This window comes from Canis lupus, chromosome 36 (assembly GCF_011100685.1).
Source record: "Canis lupus familiaris isolate Mischka breed German Shepherd chromosome 36, alternate assembly UU_Cfam_GSD_1.0, whole genome shotgun sequence".
Taxonomy (NCBI): domain Eukaryota; kingdom Metazoa; phylum Chordata; class Mammalia; order Carnivora; family Canidae; genus Canis; species Canis lupus.
Window position 1 is genome coordinate 1,032,830 of NC_049257.1, and position 19,228 is coordinate 1,052,057.

The following is a 19,228-nucleotide window of genomic DNA, read 5'->3' on the forward strand; positions in this document are numbered from 1 at the left end:
TCTATCCCAAATTCATAATCTAAAGATGCAGTTGTGCCTCTGGAAACAGAACTAATTGTCTTCATAGTCAAGATAATTAAAGGATTTCTAGGCTTAGGGCATCCTTACAGAGTTGTCAACTGTGTGCACTGCAGCTAAAAAGTGACTGTATACACTCTATTTATAATTCTGTGTGCCTTGTCAAGGCTGGAAGAAGGAGGGCCTTTTTCTGGGCACAGAGGCCTATTTGCTTTTATGTATTTGGTAGCAGGACTCCACTGTCCAGAAGGAGCATATTTTTCTAATGACACAATGGTTAGGATAGGTTGGTTGTGGCCCTGATTCTAGTTGAACATGTCCATTTTACATCTTTCCTAATCCTGTGTGTCTCTTTCATTACCATTTTGATCTTAAAATCTAATTTCCATGTAATAAATACCTGGTCCATGAACGGAGTGTATTTTTTTTTTTTTTTGAACTTGTGTATCAATACGCTTGATCTAATAAAAGCAGAACCCCAGTTTTTTCATAGTGAATTATTTTCTTTCTCTGATATTTCAGGGACTGCAATATTCTATTTCTGAATTCATCCCTAGATTTGGTCCCTGTTATTGGATACTAAGTCCTGCAAATATCCCCAATTTCTCTATTGGTATGTCTTCATTTTGCTTGTTGCTAGGCACCCCATGGTGACGCTTTCATCCCTTGCCAGCACCTGGCTGTTCTTGACACAGATTTTTACTCTGAAACATCATCTATCACAGTTTACTCCGGATATAGAGCTTTGCTTGATCAATTGAAAATTTCTTTTTTAAATAAATATTTCTGGAAAAAAAAAGAAAATTTCATTTATTCTCAGTAATTCCATCTTTCACAAATGTATGATTTATAACCAATATATAGTTTAGTATATATATAAATTCTCAAGTATTTGATAAGTAATTTTTTTTAATTTTCAAATAATTCTATGACTAGAAATTCTCATTAGAAAAATACTAAGACAGGGGCAGCAGGGTGGCTCAGCGGTTTACGCTGCCTTCAGCCCAGAGCGTGATCCTGGAGACCCGGGATCGAGTCCCACGTGGGGGTCCCTGCATGGAGCCTGCTTCTCCCTCTGTTGTGTCTCTGCCTCTCTCTCTCTCTCTCTTTCTCTCTCTCTCCCTCTCTCATGAATAAATAAATAAAATATTAAAAGAAAAAAAAAACTAAGACAAAAGGGATCCTTTCAGGGAATCTTTTGTCTTTTCTTGAAAACTAGCTACAACATTGTAGGGAATTTCCCACACATTCACAGTGACTCCGTTTCCTCAATGTGTTGAATAACCTAATAACTTATTTATATGAGAAGGAAAAGAGAATAAATATATAAAATGTATCAGTATTTTAGGACAGTGAACAATTGAATATCCCTGGGGAAAATATGAAGCAGGACTTGAGCCATACCTTGAACACTATGTGTAATTTCTTCAGTAAATACAAGGAATTCTAGAGATAAAGGCATGAGAAAGATTTGTCTCCTAAAGGAGCTTTGAGATGTTCAATATTGCTAAGAGTTAAATGCTATAGTGAGAGGAGAAAGTAACATTAAGTGGCCTGAGCCCGATCTAGAAGAGCCTTTAGATTTTAGCATTAGGCAATGAAAGAGGCATCACAAACATTTGAAGAAAAGAGTAGATTTTTGGATCTGTATTTTGGTCTGCATTGAGAAAGATATAGTTTGGGGATCAAGACTGTTCCATAAATGCACTGTATTGACCCCATGTGTTAACTGAAAAAAGAGGTGATTGTCTATGGAAAGGGTGCAATAGCACGAAGCATAAGAAAGATACTGAGGGAGGAATCTTCAGGATTTGGGGACTCCTAATGTCACCATCACTGTCATGTCAACATCAAAGTGTCTGGCTTTGAACCTGGGTGGGTGGTGGTTTCATTTTCTCAGAGAAGTGAAAGCATGAGTTGCGAATATATATAACACAGGGTATTTAAGTTCATAGGTTAAGTTGACTTGACATAAATGATGGCCCAAGCAAAGCTCAATTCAGTCAGAATCCAAGCCAACTGATATAAAAATTAGTGTTATTTTCACTAATAAATATAAGGACTTAAACCTATAAATGGCAATATTAGTAATTTTGTTGGAAAGCCACTTTAATTATATTTATCATTTTCAATAACATTGAATTATTTTCATTGTTAAAATACTTTCAATAGCATGAAAGAGTTATATTGAGAGGTCACAGAAAGGGCTGATCCTGGAGACCCGGGATCATAAATTCATGTTCCAAAACCACAAAGCTACACACAGCATTTACTCAAATATATTATTTTTACTTTTAGCTATGGAGTTGGATTATAGTTCATTTCCAAAATTTAGGAGAATTCATCACAATAGAAAGGATACAAAACTTCCTTGTACAATAATCACATTTATGTCTTAAAAATAAATAACTATTGGCATCATGTGAGTAACTCTAACAGGAGTGTATAAATGCCATTTATTTGGTAAAAATTAGATCTATAAAGTTTTGTGTTTTTGTTTTTAATATAAACCGGATTCAACTGAGTGTACCTAATCTGTTAAAGTCAAGGTCAGGTCAGTTTAAACCCCAAAAGAATAATCTGTGGAAGTCCAGAGCCCTTTCTGATATTTACTCAGTTCCTTGGTGGTAATCACTCTTTTGTGATTATTTTTATGAGGACTTTTCTATTCCTCACAGCACAATCCAGATACTAAACAGGGCTTCTTTCTCAACATAGAGACGTGCTCACATAACCACTAATTCAGTACATCTATGAGTAGGGTGCATATAATGGACAATAGGAGAGGAGGATGGGTTACATTGCAACACTGTAGTCAAATATGGGCTTTAGATATAATTCACCTTTAAAATGTCTTCCAGGGGCACCTGGGTGGCTCAGTCAGTTGAGCATCCTGCTCTTGGTTTCACAGTGGTCCTGAGATTGAGCAATGCGTGGGCTGCCGGCTCAGCGGAGTCTACTTGAGATTCTCTCTCTTCCTCTCTCTCCCTCTCTCTCTTTCTCTCTTTCTAAAATAAACAAACAAATCTTTTTAAAAAATAAAAGTAAATAAAATTGTGGAGGCCGAGAAAAATTAAGGCCATCCCACCTAAAGTTTAGCATTAGCACAACTACAGTTATCCTAGGCCCCTGTGAATAAGAGCTGAACTTTATGGGAAAAACTGCAGAATGTCCTCAATGTCCTCAGCAGGGAATCCCATATCAGAAAGACAACAGAGCTCACACCCCTGATAGAAAGCCCCATATTAGAATGAGAACAGAGCTCAATGCCCTTAAGCCCCATATCCGAATGTAAACAGAACTTGAGAAATTCCTCCACCCCTCCTGGAGGTCCCCTAGACCAGCCCATAAAACCCTGCTGTAACCCCCCTGGGGGTCCAAGCCCCTGCTCCGCTGGGTCGGGTGCACCTGGGCCCAAGCTCCAGCTTGCTAATAAACCGTCCTGCGCTTGCATCGATGTAGGCTCCTCGGTGGTTCCTTGGATTCGCGATCTTGGGCACAACAAAAATGTCCTCAGGATATCACGTTATGGGACACCTGAGGGGCTCAGCGGTTGAGCATCTGCCTTCGGCCCAGGGTGTGATCCTGGGGTCGGGGGATGGAGTCCCACGTTGGGCTCCCTGCAGGGGGCCTGCGTCTTCCTGAGTCTCTGCCTCTCTCTGTGTCTCTCATGAATAAATATATAAATAAAATCTTAAAAAAAAAAAAAAAAAGGTATACATCACTTTAAAGGCTCCTGGACTCTTTAGCTTCCCATTATTTTACTTGCTATCTCCTCTCCCTAGCCTCTTTTCACTCCTTTCCTTACTGTTTTCTGCCTCAATCTCCAGTCTCCTGGAGGGAAGCAAAGGCTTCTCCAATCTAGTTTAGCTCCAGTAGTTTTGATTTCCTTTGTATCCTGGGAATGCATACCTTCAGGCTCATACCTGCTTCCCTTGGTGCCTTATCACAGAATTCTGCTTAACAAAGGCAGTTTTCTCCCTTAGGGGGAAAGACCTTATTTTATTGTGAAAACATAGAATAGTCAGAGTTCCAGAGTTTGAATCCCAGTTCTATCACTTAGAAACAAATGATAGTCTTCTATATCCATAGTTTAGCTTAGTGCACCTGAGGCTGAGTTTAAATTACCAAAGCAAATAATCCTCCCTCTGACCTATCATCAGAAGGTCAAAAGCAGCTTAACACTAGGTCATGGTACTGGTGTTATTCCCATCAGTTCACTTCATCATGTAGGTATTTTATTATCTCACATCATCACAAGAAAGGTGAATATAGTACAATACCATATTTTGAGAGAAAGAGCCCACATTCATATAACTTTTATTACAATATATAGTTACAATTTTTCAATTTTATTATTGGTTATTGCTGTCAATTTCCTACTGTGCCCATTTGATAAACTTTATCATGAGTATACACGTATAGGAAAAACATAGCATATATAGGGTGCGTTTTTATCATGGCTTCGGTCATCCACTGGAAAGGTCATGAAACGTGTCTTCCAATGATAAGAAGAGACTATTGTACTGAACTCATCTGAACACTAGATTCTTGACCTACTATCAAATGGGAGTAACAATATAACTAATCCATAAGGAATGTTATAAGGATTATGAATTGCTGACTCTATAAAAGGCCACCACAATAACTACCACATTGGCATAGAGTCCTAGGAGTCTTGCATGGAGGAGGCTAAGGTAGATATTTATAGAGATTGGGAGGTCTGGACTTACGTGGTTTAAGATTGATCTTTCAATGCAGGAGTCTTTCTGAGACTGGTCAAGTATGTGATATAATACTTTAGGATCGGTGGACATAATGAGGAAAACAAAATCAATTGATAAGCAGTTTGCCTAGTTAAGTTCTATATCATCTTGAGAAGACAGTTGAGCAACTTATTCTCAACCTATCCCTAGAAGGGGATCGTTTGAGCAATTTATTGTTTGAATCCATTTATTTTCTGGAAGTTCTTGTAGCATGCAGTAAGGCTATTTATGAGTTTATAGCTTTGTCATAATTCTGATAGTTAACCTATGTGGTTGCAGGAGGTTTCAGTTCTCAGGGTCAAATGAGAATGAAGCAATATACTCAGATGTCTTCTGTGTGATTAAGAGTTTAAAAAATGTTTATCACTCAGTATTGGTTATCTTATTCTGATGTTTCTTACATCAGGGCTTGACTGCTGGAGGAGATGGCCTACCCCTGGCTGAGGAATGCAATGTTTGATAATTGGACTAACCCACAGGGTAAAGCTAGTCGTGGGCTAGTAGCGGGGAGCCAGGTGCTAGATAGTGAGCTCACGGATATTCGAGAGCAGGCAGGAAGCGGAGGCAGGCAGACAGAACATGGCCCTGGGAGTTTTTTCCAGCAGAAAATAATAAGCAGAGATGAAGGGAAGTAAGCAGGAAGGTTTACTGGCAGGCAGCCACAGGCAGCCAGAGATATGTAAGATTAGGGCAATAAATGATTTAGAAGGACTGGAAGAGAAAGAGGCGGGACCTGCTTTCCACACGACTATGCTAGACAAACTAGTAAAGCAGCTCTCCTGCCATGACGTCCAGACACCAGACCCAGGAGTGAGGTAGAAATGGCACAAGAACTGAGGACAAAAGACAAGTTACTAGAACACGGCAATGTGCAGAAGCCTGTCAGCAGCAAAGCTGACCCAAAATAATCATAGGCTTTATCTGCAATGTTCTGTACAGTGCTTCGTAATGTAAGAAATAGCATAATAATAAATTACATTCACATAATCCCTGTATAGTTTCATTTGTTTTCTGTAAGAGTTCTGCAATATAGAAATAACAGCAGTCTTCCTTCTATTTACTTGATGACAAAACCAAAATTTAATGAGTCTGCTCACGGATCCTATATGGCAGGACAGGGAGGCCAACATAGTTTCCAGGGACAGAGCTTGCTCTAAATGCCAAATAGGAATGATGTTACCTGTGTTAGAGGGGGCTGCGTTATAATACACAGACTCGCAGACCTTATACTCTTTCACCTCCCTATCCTCAGCTCGTTTATTTGCCCGACTCCAGAAGCTGGAAAGACAAAACCAACTGAAGATACAAAAAAAAAAAAAAAAAAAAAAGAAGGATAAAAAGGAAAGCTGGTATTTCTACTCCTCTAGTTCAGACAATAACAATACAGAGCTATGATCAAGAAGTTGATCTGATAATTCATACGTAGCCTGCCTCATTGTGAAGATTCCATGCATCAACCCCTTATTAAATGTATTTTGTGATATGCAGAGTACTAAATTCTGAAAAGGCAGAGTAAATAATATTAACCTTCCTTCTTTTGAAGAATCCCCTCGCCTATTGAATTAGGTAGCTATATTGTGAAAAAGCATATGTCATAAAGATTGAGGCATACCCGAGGTACAAGGCTGAAGAAGGGGGCTGTGCAGTCTCTGAGATTAGTGAGGGATGTAGAAAGAAATTCCCTGGCTTTCTGTTCCTGTTTCCTACAGTATGGCACTCTCCTACTTGAGATCCTTATGATGCATTTATTTTTTTCAGATGTTATTTATTTATTCATGAGAGACACACACAGAGAGACACAGAGACATAGGCAGAGAGAAAAGCAGGCTCCATGCAGGGAGCCCGACGTGGGACTCAATCCGGGGTCTCCCAGATCACATCCTGGACTGAAGGCAGACGCTTAACCCCTGAGCCACCCAGGTGTCTCCTTATGATGTATTTCAAGCAGAAGGCAACAAGCAAGGGATTTTTGGAAGTGCTTCTAGCCCAGTCACCCTCCCATTTCACCCTTCCAAATACTTAAAAGAGAACAGAAGGTACAAGAAGTAGATCTGATAGCAAATAGGCCAAGAATCAGTACAGGGTCCAACTGGGTTTTAAAATAAAGGTGCTTGGGACATGTAAGTTTTAAAAACAATTAGTCAATATTGTTGAAGGCAACATAATATATAAATCAACATATAGAAACCCATGCAAAATTAAGTGCTTCATTTTACTTGAGGCCCCAAGCTGTTCAGTTATTATGAAAGAATCACTTTGCTGTTGCCCGAGTTTTCTTTGCATGGATGCATTGGCAAAAGATGAAATTTCCCTCTGTGAATATGAATTTTAATGGTTGGGAAACAAAGAAACCACACATAATTCTGCAAGGTTCAAGGCAATTCCCACAGCTATTAAAAATAAGAAGTATATAGAGGACTTGCATTGTAAGTCTTTATTTTTAATTACTATTATTAATCTTCTTGATTGAGGCAGTAAAAGGTAACCACTGACTCACTGAGCAGCAATTCAACAAGTCATGCAAACTACGATGTTGACAGTCTTTGTAGTCCTAAATGGATTGTGTCTAACTAAACCACTGTATAATTATGGATCCTTTGTGATTTCACATTCTCATCTTATAGTCAATTTTTCTTTCTTTGATGTGGCATATTGTGTTCAGTAACTTATCTGAAAACATCAATATGGTTTTGAAAAGGATAAAATCAAATTGTAACAGTCTATGTTCCTATAATGTGTGCATAGCCGAGGGGAAAGATGGTAAATAGGTATGCTATCTCAGTGTATTTCCATGTTCCAGACATTGGAAATTCTACCCCCATATTCTCTCTAAATAAGAGCAGCTGGGTTTATTTCTCATATATTTATAAATCAACAGCAGATACAGAGAAGACTGGATGACATTAGTGTACTTTCAGATGACAGAAAATATTGTAAAGGAATTGAAGACTTTCTGACTTCAGTGCTTACAATTATAGGAAAATGCACTTTATTCATTTCACCTGATATAACTGCAAAAAGAGATGTATTAACCTTAAGCATCTTATTTTAAAATGTTGATGCAAGAAAAAGGTTTTATACACACACACGTGTGCACTGATAGATGTATATATATGCATACACACACATATATGTATATTTAAAGCCAATGTTTCTGTTAAAGAACTTTAAACAACCTTTTCCAGCTCTGGCCGCACATTCAAATTCCCAACAGAGATCTTTTTATAAATCCCATTGCACCTGGCCACACCCTAGACACCTTAAGTCAGAAATTCTGTGGTTGAAATCCACACATCAGTATTTTTTTCCAGCTCATGGGATTATTTCAATGTGCAGCCAAGATGAAGAGTCATAGATATATTATTACAGAATTAAAAAGAAATAAACTTTCACTTCAAGTATTATAGATTTGGCATGTCATAATATAGTATAAATATGAAATGCTATTATAATAAAGCTTATGATTTTACTAGAATACCAGATTTCAGGACCTTAGTTTGAGTAGTGGGCATCAAATATTCCCTTCAAATTGATGAAAATTGCTATTGCAGTCTGCCACTTTTACTCTCCAAGTTAATTACATATGCATTGTGTTCCCACAATAATGTCAACTTTTGCCAATCCCATTTAGATGTTTACATAAAAGAATAATAATATCTTCATAGGACAGATTGCTAAAAGCTTATTTGGTCTATATGTACATAATTTCAATGAAAGCTGTTTTCTGTGCTTTGTTTTAATCAAATGATTCCAGGGGAATAGCTATTTCTCTATTTGTTTTAAAGAAATATATTTGAATGTAAGATTAAGGCATATTTTTAAATTCAAATTTTTTCTAATATTCCAGACAGCAATAATATCATTTAAAACATTTGATGTAGCATATAGTGTGGGAAATAAATCACCACTGTTGCTAATATGATTAAGGAATAAAATATATTAATATTATTTATTACTTTATTATGCAGAATACTGAACCAGTTCTGTGACTTGAGACTTGCATTTTGTAAAATGAACATTTGTATTAGTTAAGTTTGAAAGCTGTTTCCAAATCTACCATTTGGGGATTTTGAGCTTCAATCTGCAGACCAAGCAATGTCTACTACACATTTCAGATTACCTACTTTATTCTTACTATGTAAAAGATAAAAAAGCTGAGGTGGACAGTGTGAAATAATTCTTGCAATATCACAAAGAAGTTGTTTGCCATGTGTCAGAAGAAAAGGTTTTTAGAGAGGTTCAATCTAAGTACTTATCCCACTTGCATCACATAGCCCTCTTGTTTTTGTTTTGTTTGTTTTTAATTATTTTTTTAAAAAACAGTGAGTTGAAAGCTCTGACAACTTAGATACCTAAAGGTCTTTAAAACACACACAAACACACACACACAGAAAACTAAAACCTGGGCAGCCCTGGTGGCGCAGCGGTTTGGTGCCGCTTGCAGCCTGGGGTGTGATCCTGGAGACCCGGGATCAAGTCCCGCATCGGGCTCCCTGCATGGAGCCTGCTTCTCCCTCTGTCTGTGTCTCTGCCTCTCTCTCTCTGTGTCTATGAATAAATAAATAAAATCTTAAAAAAAAAGAAAAGAAAACTAAAACTAAATAACCCATTTAGTACTCTTTCTTGGCTAAACAAGAAATTATTCTATTCACCTGTTATTGTAATCATTGTAATAATTATTACAATTATTCATATTCTATTCACCTGTTCTAAGATGCACCCTTTTAGTTTTACGCGTCTGAAATCAGGATGAGTTTTACAGTCGATGGTTAGTTAGAATCGTTGTCAACCAGCTGGCAGTTGTTATAGAAGCCGTATTTCCTAAGATTGTATGAATGTGGTCATGACTGTTCACATAGTCCTGCTTCACCTAAGTTATTAACTACACTATTTATACTACAGGTGCAGAGTTAATTGTCATTCAACATTCCCTCAGAGAAGTTACAGTCTGATTCAATATTGGAACAAAAAGTTATTGCATGAAAAGAAAGGCAAGGAAACAGTGACAAGTGTTAAATTTCCTAAGAGGAAGCAAATGTTCATTGTTGGAGCAGTGACCACAACTCTATATTTTCTTGCTAATCAACAGCTGACTGATTTATATAGCCTTATTTCTTATCATGTCAACCAGGCAACAATATCACCAGAGATCTCATTAGAAATGCAGAATCTTGGGCAGCCCCGGTGGTGCAGCGGGACCCTGGATCGTGTCCCAGGTCCCAGGTGGATCGTGTCCCAGGTCAGGCTCCCTGCATGGAGCCTGCTTCTCCCTCTGCCTGTGTCTCTCTCTCTTTCTCCGTCTCTATGAATAAATAAATAAATAAATCTTTAAAAAAATAAATAAACTAGGAGTGATGATTTAAAAAAAAGAAAGAAAAAACAAGAAATGCAGAATCTTGAGGCACCTGCGCTAGTTGTTTAATCATACAACTCTTGATTTCCGCTCAGGTCAAGATCTCAGGGTTGTGATGTCGATCCTAAGTCCAGCTCGCTCTGGGCATGGAGCCTGCTTAAGATTCTCTCTCTTCTTCTGTGCCCCCTAAAAAAAAAAAAAAAAGAATGCAGTATCTTGGGCCCATCCCAAATCTACGGAATCAGAATCTGCATTTTATCAAGATGCCCATATCATTTCTTTGCCCCTTAAAATTTGAAAAGCATAACTTTATAGTATGAAGGAAGATACCCACAAGAAGATGAAGCCATTTTATATTTTGTTACTGAGATGTGTGCTTAGTGTATGCCTCTCAGATGTTAAGCAATGCAACCTAAAGCTAGAAAAAGCCTCTTAGAATAGATGAAAGAAACTTCAAAGCAACATAAAGCTGATGTGACTGATTTATAAACAAGCATGACAATATTGATAGAAATCTATGTTCAAGTAAATTTAAAGGCTTGTTCCATAAGCTCTATCTAGGTATTAAATAGACTCTAGTGATAAGAAAGTATATGCTGTGATTTATTTGACACTTTTTCCTTTCCTAGTAATACATAAGATGATGGTGTATCTTACTACGGGTGAAACAGTAGATGTGATGAAATACAGAAAATGGTAAAAGTACAGTGTATCACAACCCCATTAGAAACCATGGAAATAACTCCTGTTCATAAGCCTCTATGAACTGCAGATAGGAGGATAAACTGACATTGAAAATAATTGATATTATTCTAGAAATTATTTTATGATGAAAGTTTTCTGTGCTAAATAATTGTTTACATAGGAAGAAAAGGAAGAATTAATAAACATATTAGCCACATTTTATTTTTATGCTACATTAAATAATGACACAGCAGAAATTTTCTCTAAACATAATAGTTACATTAATAGTAAATTAGTTCATTATCTATTATCATATATATTGAATATAAAATTAACATTGTGAGTAGATTTTTTTAACAAAAATAAAGCATGATAGATGTATTTTAAGAAGCTGGATTTGAATATTGCTTTTAGTTTGGTATTTTAAAAGGTTTATCTACCCATATGATCCTCTGTTTTGTTTCTTAAATTCCACGTATGAATGAGATCATATAATAATTATCTTTCTTTGATTGACTTATTTTGCTCATAGGGGAAGAGAAGAAAAAAATAAAATGAGACAAAATCAGAGAGGGAGACAAACCATTGAGGCCCTTAAACATAGGGAACGAACTGAGGGTCCTTGGAGAGGAGGGGGGTGTGGAGGTGTCGTAACTGGGTGATGGACATTAAGGAGGGTACGTGATGTGATGAGCACTGGGTGTAGTCACTGACTTCTACCTCTGAAACCAATAATACATTATATGTTGATTAATTACATTCAAATAAAATTTTAAAAAGTATCCTTGAAGGAAAGAAAAAAAAAGACATAAGGGATGGACCCATGGAATTCCAAGGTCCCCCCATATTCAACTCCTGAGACCAAGACCTGGCTGGTTTCCATCAAAGCTATCCACATTGCTTCAAATCACCCTCTGTGTTTACTGCCTTCCAGTTAACTTGTTTTGCCTTAAACATCAGCTTTTAAATAAATGAAAGACTTAAAAAAATCTATCTAAATATCTCATTCATTTTTTTCTTTATTGGCATTTAGAATACAAATCATAAACATACATGCATACATAACATACAAAAAAAACCCATAAATCACTTTTTTTCCAGCGATATTGGTAAGCCCTTATATCCTTGGGTTAAGCCAGTAATTGTTGACTGTTGGATGCTTTCAGCCTGATTTTCCAGTTTTATTTCTTTATTGATAATAATCATGATGGTCTTTATCATACTTTTTGCTCAGTATGCTGTTTTGTTAAGCCAGAAGAATGAAGGTTTGAGGAAAATCATGGTGAGAACATGTCTGATTCACAAAGGTGGCTGAGTCCATTTGGTAATAAACTGTTTGGATGCCTAAGTCACATGCTGATGAGGCATATAAGAACCCATTTGAATCTTGCCACTAGAATGGGAGAAGACGGCTGTGAATCAAAGAACTTTTTCTCAGTAAATTTTGATTTTCCTATATACACAATATGTTTTATAATGTGAGTAATTAATGAATGCTTTTCAAATAAATATATACAGAAAAAATGTCGTAGTTCAGGTACAGTACCTTCTTGCCTGACTATATTGTAGATTTCACTAAGTAGATGATATTTTAGACTGTTTTAAAAGATGATTAATGTTTCAATAGGCATACAATCAGTATTTGTTTAATTTTATACCCTTATGCCCCACATTTTATTGAATTTTTTCACTCATCTATGAAGAAGACTAATTTTAATACTTATTTTGTGTCATGCATTAGATCATTCATGAGTGGTAGCAAGTATCTAGTTCATTTTATTTTATGGAATTAATTCTCTAGCCCTTTAGAACATTTTATATGAAACAATAACCTAAGGTGAATAAACTTCTATTCCTGTTCCAGATACCCAATGACATTTTTTTTCTCTAAAATTTTATAATTACATGATTTAAATATCTGAATGTTGACAAGTTGTTGGGGATGAAGACCATCTGCCTGTCCTGATCACCTAGGACACTACATATATCATTTATCCAAATGTACCTTTTTAATTTGATTTCTTGAAAAGTAAAATCTGGACTTCTTTGGATTTATAAGCAAAACTAAGTTTTTTCTCAAAACATCAATTTTTAAAAGTAATGAGAATTATTGTGGGCTCTGTGCAACTGGTATCATCTGTTTCACCTAAAAGTTTTTTCTTGAAAATGCAGCTCTCAGGGTTCACCTCAGACTGACTAAACCTGAATCTGCATTTTAACAAATCTCTAGGTGATTCCTATGCACATCAGAGTTTGGGAAGTGCTGGTAGCCTTCACCTTTTCTTGACCTCCAATCTGCAAAGTAAATCCTAGCCCCTAAACTCTTCCTTCAAAGTAGACATGGTTATAGCATATTCAAACAGAATGGAAAACACACGACTAGATTTTAGAATAGAAAAATAATCTCAGTTTTACATGCTTCAAAACCCTGTGAACATGTCTTTTCATGTTCTTAAGACTTTTTGAGTTATACTATTTTTTTTTCTAAACAAGGAATTAAATTATATACACTAAATGAATTCTTATGTCCCTGTTGTACCCTGGTCTTCTACTGATAGTCTTGGAATGTTATTTTGGCTTTCTTACACTTGTGGAGATCATGCTGCTTTGTTCCCTACAGGAATTAAAATAAGGGACATCTGGGTGGCTCAGCAGTTGAGTGTCTGCCTCGGGCTCAGGACGTGACCCTGAAGTCCTGGGATTGAATCCCACATCGGGCTCCCTGTAAGGAGTCTGCTCTTCCCTCTGCCTGTGTCTCTGCCTCTCTCTGTGTCTCTCATGAATAAATAAATAAAATCTTTAAAAATGGAATTAAAATAAAATATTAGTAATTATGCATATTTAATTTTCAAAATGCCACATAATTACATTTATTAAAAGGAAAATTATTTTACATAATCATAAAATGTTTCCTTAGTAAGGGGCATTCAAGTATAAAGTTGTTACCAGGGATATTTTTTATTACAATGATCAGAATGAAAAATGAATTTATTAGCATGTCTCTCTTCTTTCTTTTCCAGATGCAAGACAAAGGTCTACGCTGATGAACTTCCAAACACAAGCGTAGTCATTGTGTTTCACAATGAAGCTTGGAGCACTCTCCTTAGAACTGTTTATAGTGTTATAAATCGTTCCCCACGTTATCTGCTCTCTGAAGTCATCTTGGTAGATGATGCTAGTGAAAGAGGTATAAATATTTTTCCCACTATATATATTTTTTAATCAGAACACTTTATTATGGTCAAATAGATAGCCAGCCAATGATCTGTATTTTCCTTATAATTATACTAGCCCTGAAATCACCTATCAGATTTTCATCAATATACCTGGTTAATGCCAATTCCAGGAATATGAAACTAATTCTTTCAGTTTCTTTCATGATTTCATTTGATCTGTACTAACCTAAGAAATCAGCCGAAGTGATTTTTTAAAATGTTTATTTTTTTCCAGCTTAAATGATAATATGATTGAGCATTAATACGATTTCGAGGACATTTATCTGTGTGTGTGTGTGTGTGTGTCGGTAAAAGCAACATAACTTATAAATAAGTCTTCATTTGTGCTCTTGTGGCCCAATTTCTAATTAGAGTCTGGTATATTAACTTCCTATTATATCCTTATCTTTGCCAGTCAACTTGATAGAGTTATTGTGAAATATATATTAAATTACTGATAAAATCTCTATATATTTATTTCACCTAATCCCAAATAATGTCAATAGGAGCTGGCTACCATTTCTATGTGTTGAATTCCATCTGGGCAGGAGTATCTCTATGTCTTAAAATAGTTTCAAAACTTTATAAATTCTTATTGCACATTACAGATTTTCTCAAGTTGACATTAGAGAATTATGTGAAAAATTTAGAGGTGCCGGTAAAAATTATTAGAATGGAAGAGCGTTCTGGGTTAATACGTGCCCGCCTTCGAGGAGCAGCTGCTTCAAAAGGGCAGGTCATAACTTTTCTCGATGCACACTGTGAATGCACCTTAGGATGGCTGGAGCCTTTGCTGGCAAGAATAAAAGAAGACAGGTAAGAATACATGCATTATGTCTGCCTGGGTTTGAGCCTGTTAGGACAGTTCTAGGTAGCAGTCAAAACTTCTTCATAAATTGCTATTTTTAGGAAGTTTATTTTCTAGCTTTTAAAAAGCACCCCTCCCCCATTTAATAAAGCCTTATTTGTGCTGGATATTAATATTTGATTAAGAAATAATCAAACAATTTAAACAGGAAAAAATGTTATTCATTTTGTAGGTGATAGAAATGAGTCCAGTTTGACATAGTGTCATGTTTTATAAAATACATTTCAAAGCACCTCATTGTGTTCCCACAACCACCCTGTGAGATACATAATATAGATGTTCTTATCTGTACCTAATTGAGAGGAATAAAGAAGTTAAGTAGCTTGTCCCAGTTACTAGAAGTGTTGGGAGCAACAGTATATTTCTTTCCATTCCCAGACCAGTGTTCACTGCCCTTATTCAAAGTCTGGTTCAAAACCACCTAGAGGATCTTAAAAATGAAGACACACACTCATACATCCCACTGTATGGAATCACAGTAAAACAGACAAAACAAAACAAAAACAGAAAACAGAGCACAACTATTAGAATTTTAATTATTTAAACAATGTTGCCAATTTGTACATACAGATTGTGAAATCTGAAAAATTGAATGGCACTTTATAGAAATTAAGAAACCTGATACTTACCTGCAATTCTTTCTGCTAATGATGCTATCAAGTACAAGCTTTTCTTACAGATATTCCTAAACATTGATGATAAATGATTATAATCCCTAAGTACCTAATGAAGACAACTGTGTAGAATGCTCTGATACAATAACAAAGCATTGCATAACACCTCGTTTGCATAGTCATTTCACTTACCATAGAAAGGTCTTCTTAAAATTGCAGTTTTTAATTAAGCTTCCAAGACAAGGGCTGCTTAGTGTGAGCTCCTCCAGCTACATCATGTAATCGGCAGGATTTGGTACTTGCCAGGAAGATAGATGGAGGTTGTCAGTAAAATGAAGCATAGCAGTTGAAGAAAGCAGTGGGAACCTTTTAGTCAACTGAGTGTAGTACACAGCTAATAACATTTTTCCACGCCATGCATTGTACAGTATGCACAGGAGGGTAAGACTGGCAAAGTAAAATGAACTTAGAACATCTTAAATGTATTTCCTGGCAACTTTTCATACATTATGCTGCTTTTTTAAACATGTGTTTCATATTCAACTTACTGAATTTTTAATATAATATTGTTCAATATCATCATGCATAGATCATTTATTTTTTAATCTAACAATATGTTTAGATTGTATTTGCATCTAATGAATTCTAATGTCTTGTCCTGCTTATACATTCTAAAGTTGCCATAACTAGATAATAAAGTGCTATTCAAGATTATTAGATCTGATTTTGCTTCCCTACAAATTGTCATTAAATTTAATGAAGAAAGAGAGAAAGACATTGATTTTGTAGGGGCCAGAATTACCAAGAAACTTTTCCAAGGCTAGATGAATTCTATTGATTTCTGAGAACTCTAGGCTTTGGCCAATTGTGTGGAATAGAAAACCTAATTGAAAATGAGCATTTGTGATACTGGTGTTACAAAACCAGAATAAAATAATGGACAACATCTATTTGCTTTCCACATTTCTGGGTGATTCAAAAGCATATTTGTATATTTACCTCCCATCAGATATGAAAAATAAGCTCTGCTCTTTGGAATTAGCTACAAGCAATGCAAACTTGAGTAGACCTGAACATTTGCTATAGAGATGACAGATATCTCAAAATAAAACATATAAGCCAGGAGTAGAGGAAGACTGGAGAAAGCATAACACGGATTAAAAGAATATCCAGTCTTCTCCTATTGTGGAAGTTACTTATCCTAAAAAAGCCACCATGAAGAACACCCACTCTCCTGGCTCTCCCTCTTAACTTTAAGAAGAAATAGATCTTTAGATACAACACAGAAACTTAAATTGCTTATTTTTCCCTATTTTAAAATATGCAGATTGTTATAGTTAATTCTGAGGTCTAGGTCAACACACTTAGAAATTGTTATGTCCCTAATATCTTTCAGAGGAAACATTTACTTACACCGATAATGATGATTTTTATTGTTGCTTCTGTTTCTTGATTTTTACTTGTTTACTTTTTCTAGTAGATATTGGCCCCAGGAAAATTTTTTCAGAACTCTTTAAACTAACCTATACCCTTTGAGATTCAAAATACCAGGTCTAATTCGTCATCATCCATTCACTATTTCTGCATGCTATTGCTTTTCAGTGGGCTCTTACTAAAATGATGCATAATATCGAAGTATCTCTACTAATCATGCTGTGGGTGGAGGTTTTATGAAAAATAGACCATGTTCATTCTGCTGAGTTAGTATTTAGAATACATTTGGATATCAGCTTGAAGACCAATTAGTGTATTTGATTAGATTGTAAATGATAGAATGGAGTAGAGACTGTAAGGAAATGTAAATGGAAATGATTCCATAAAGAAAAAAGATAAAACGAAAATAAAGTTATATTAAAGTAACAAAATGATTAAATTTCAATTTAACATCTATACTGGATCTGAAGAAGCTAATGTAGTATTTAAATTATTATTTATATGTAAACTGGTTTCGATTTTTCTGCAGGAAAACAGTGGTATGCCCTATCATTGATGTAATTAGTGATGATACCTTTGAATATATGGCTGGGTCAGACATGACTTATGGGGGTTTTAACTGGAAACTGAATTTCCGTTGGTATCCTGTTCCCCAAAGAGAAATGGATAGAAGGAAAGGAGATAGAACATTACCTGTAAGGTATGTAGCTCATATCTTCCAAAGGCTAGCATGTTTATTTCTATAATAATTAAGGAGTATTATGAATTTGTGCTCTCATTTTTAAGTCTTATAAAGGCATATACTTTTTATTCATATACACATTTACATTATCATTGCTTACATGATTATCTAAGAATCAATGACAATATTAAATTTAGTTTAAATTAGCACAGGTAAATTTAATTATTGGCAGAAGTGCCAAATTTCTTTTGAAACTTTGTGTATTCTTATATTCAAAATATATTTATTGCGAAATTTCTGTGTGACAGCCTTGATGCTTCCAATAAATATGTATCTTACCAAAATGTATATGCTTTATAATAGAGATATTCTCAAAATTGAAATAAGTAAAAATGTTTTGGTAGATATTCTAAATTTACTCACTTCAAAGAGCTGTCTTCCTTATAGTTATATAAGAAAGATCCATTTGGAAAATTTTAATATATTAACAATTATGACAGATTTATTGTTTGATCTAAATTAGCTAAAATAGCTATTTAATTTGAAGTATTGATTCATAAAATATGTTTGCTCTTAATACAAAATAAGAAATATCATTTGTATCTTTAGTTGTCTAGATCAGCATTACTCACTTTATTTACATAAAATGACCACCTTCTTATTTTAACATATTATTGTGTATCACTTGCTTGCAACCAAAACTTGATTTCCTAACAACATATTGGAGAGGGAGATCACTAGTTTTGCTTTTTAAAGATAAATTTGGCAAATCATGATTTAGTTTGAACAATAGAGAATTGCTCTAACATCCTAAAACAGTATCTGTGACCCGTTATCTAAACAAGGATGTCTCCTAACCTACTGAAGTAATGACTTATCTGTTGGCAAGACTAATTACCTAATGAATGAATTAAAACTAAAAATTGGCTCATGGAAGAGAACAACTTTGTTATAGAACAGTTAATATTGAGACAGTTAATCCTCTTAAGGAGATATTGCTACATCAAAGAGGAAAAATAAAACGTGGCTCCAAATAATTGCATAAAAACATGAAGTTATTATTTCAGCATTTAAAGTATAACTTAATAGTCTTTAAATCTTGCTGTAATCTTCAAATTCACTAAGCTTATTGACCACTGATCTTGACCAGCTGAGGAAAGACAGTCACTCTTAATACCATTGTTTATTAGAAATCCTGTTTTCACAGATCATGGCTTCATTTAATGTTACCTGATTTTTCAGCTTCGGAACCCACGTGAAAATTATCAGAATACTTGACTACTACACTCAAATATAATGTGTTTATTCATCTGAGAATGAAGTTTGAAAGATGATGTAGTTATTTTTAAACACATTGGCAAAAGATATATTTTTTAAAATGCATTGGTTTTTTAAATACATTCGCAAAAGGATTTTCTTGATTTTCTCAGAGTGAAAAGGTAGATAATTAAGAGTTAGCCAACATTCATGGTTAGGAATTTCTGACCTCAAAAAAAAAAAAAAAAAGGAATTTCTGATCTCATTCACAAAAGTAAATATCTACATAGCAATCAGCCATTATTTCTCATCATTCATTAATTAAAACAAAAAAGGA

At 35.2% G+C, this 19,228-nt stretch overlaps 1 protein-coding gene across 3 annotated transcripts in view; it reads left to right on the forward strand.

The window, feature by feature from the left end:
* Positions 1-19,228, forward strand: part of GALNT13 (polypeptide N-acetylgalactosaminyltransferase 13) — a 576,595-nt gene that overhangs the window by 327,883 nt on the left and 229,484 nt on the right. For all 3 annotated transcript variants that reach the window (XM_038584527.1, XM_038584526.1, XM_038584528.1), the window contains 3 exons: positions 13,842-14,008; positions 14,645-14,852; positions 17,482-17,652. In XM_038584527.1, the coding sequence (XP_038440455.1) occupies positions 13,842-14,008; positions 14,645-14,852; positions 17,482-17,652 (546 nt within the window). The remainder of the gene's footprint in view (positions 1-13,841; positions 14,009-14,644; positions 14,853-17,481; positions 17,653-19,228) is intronic.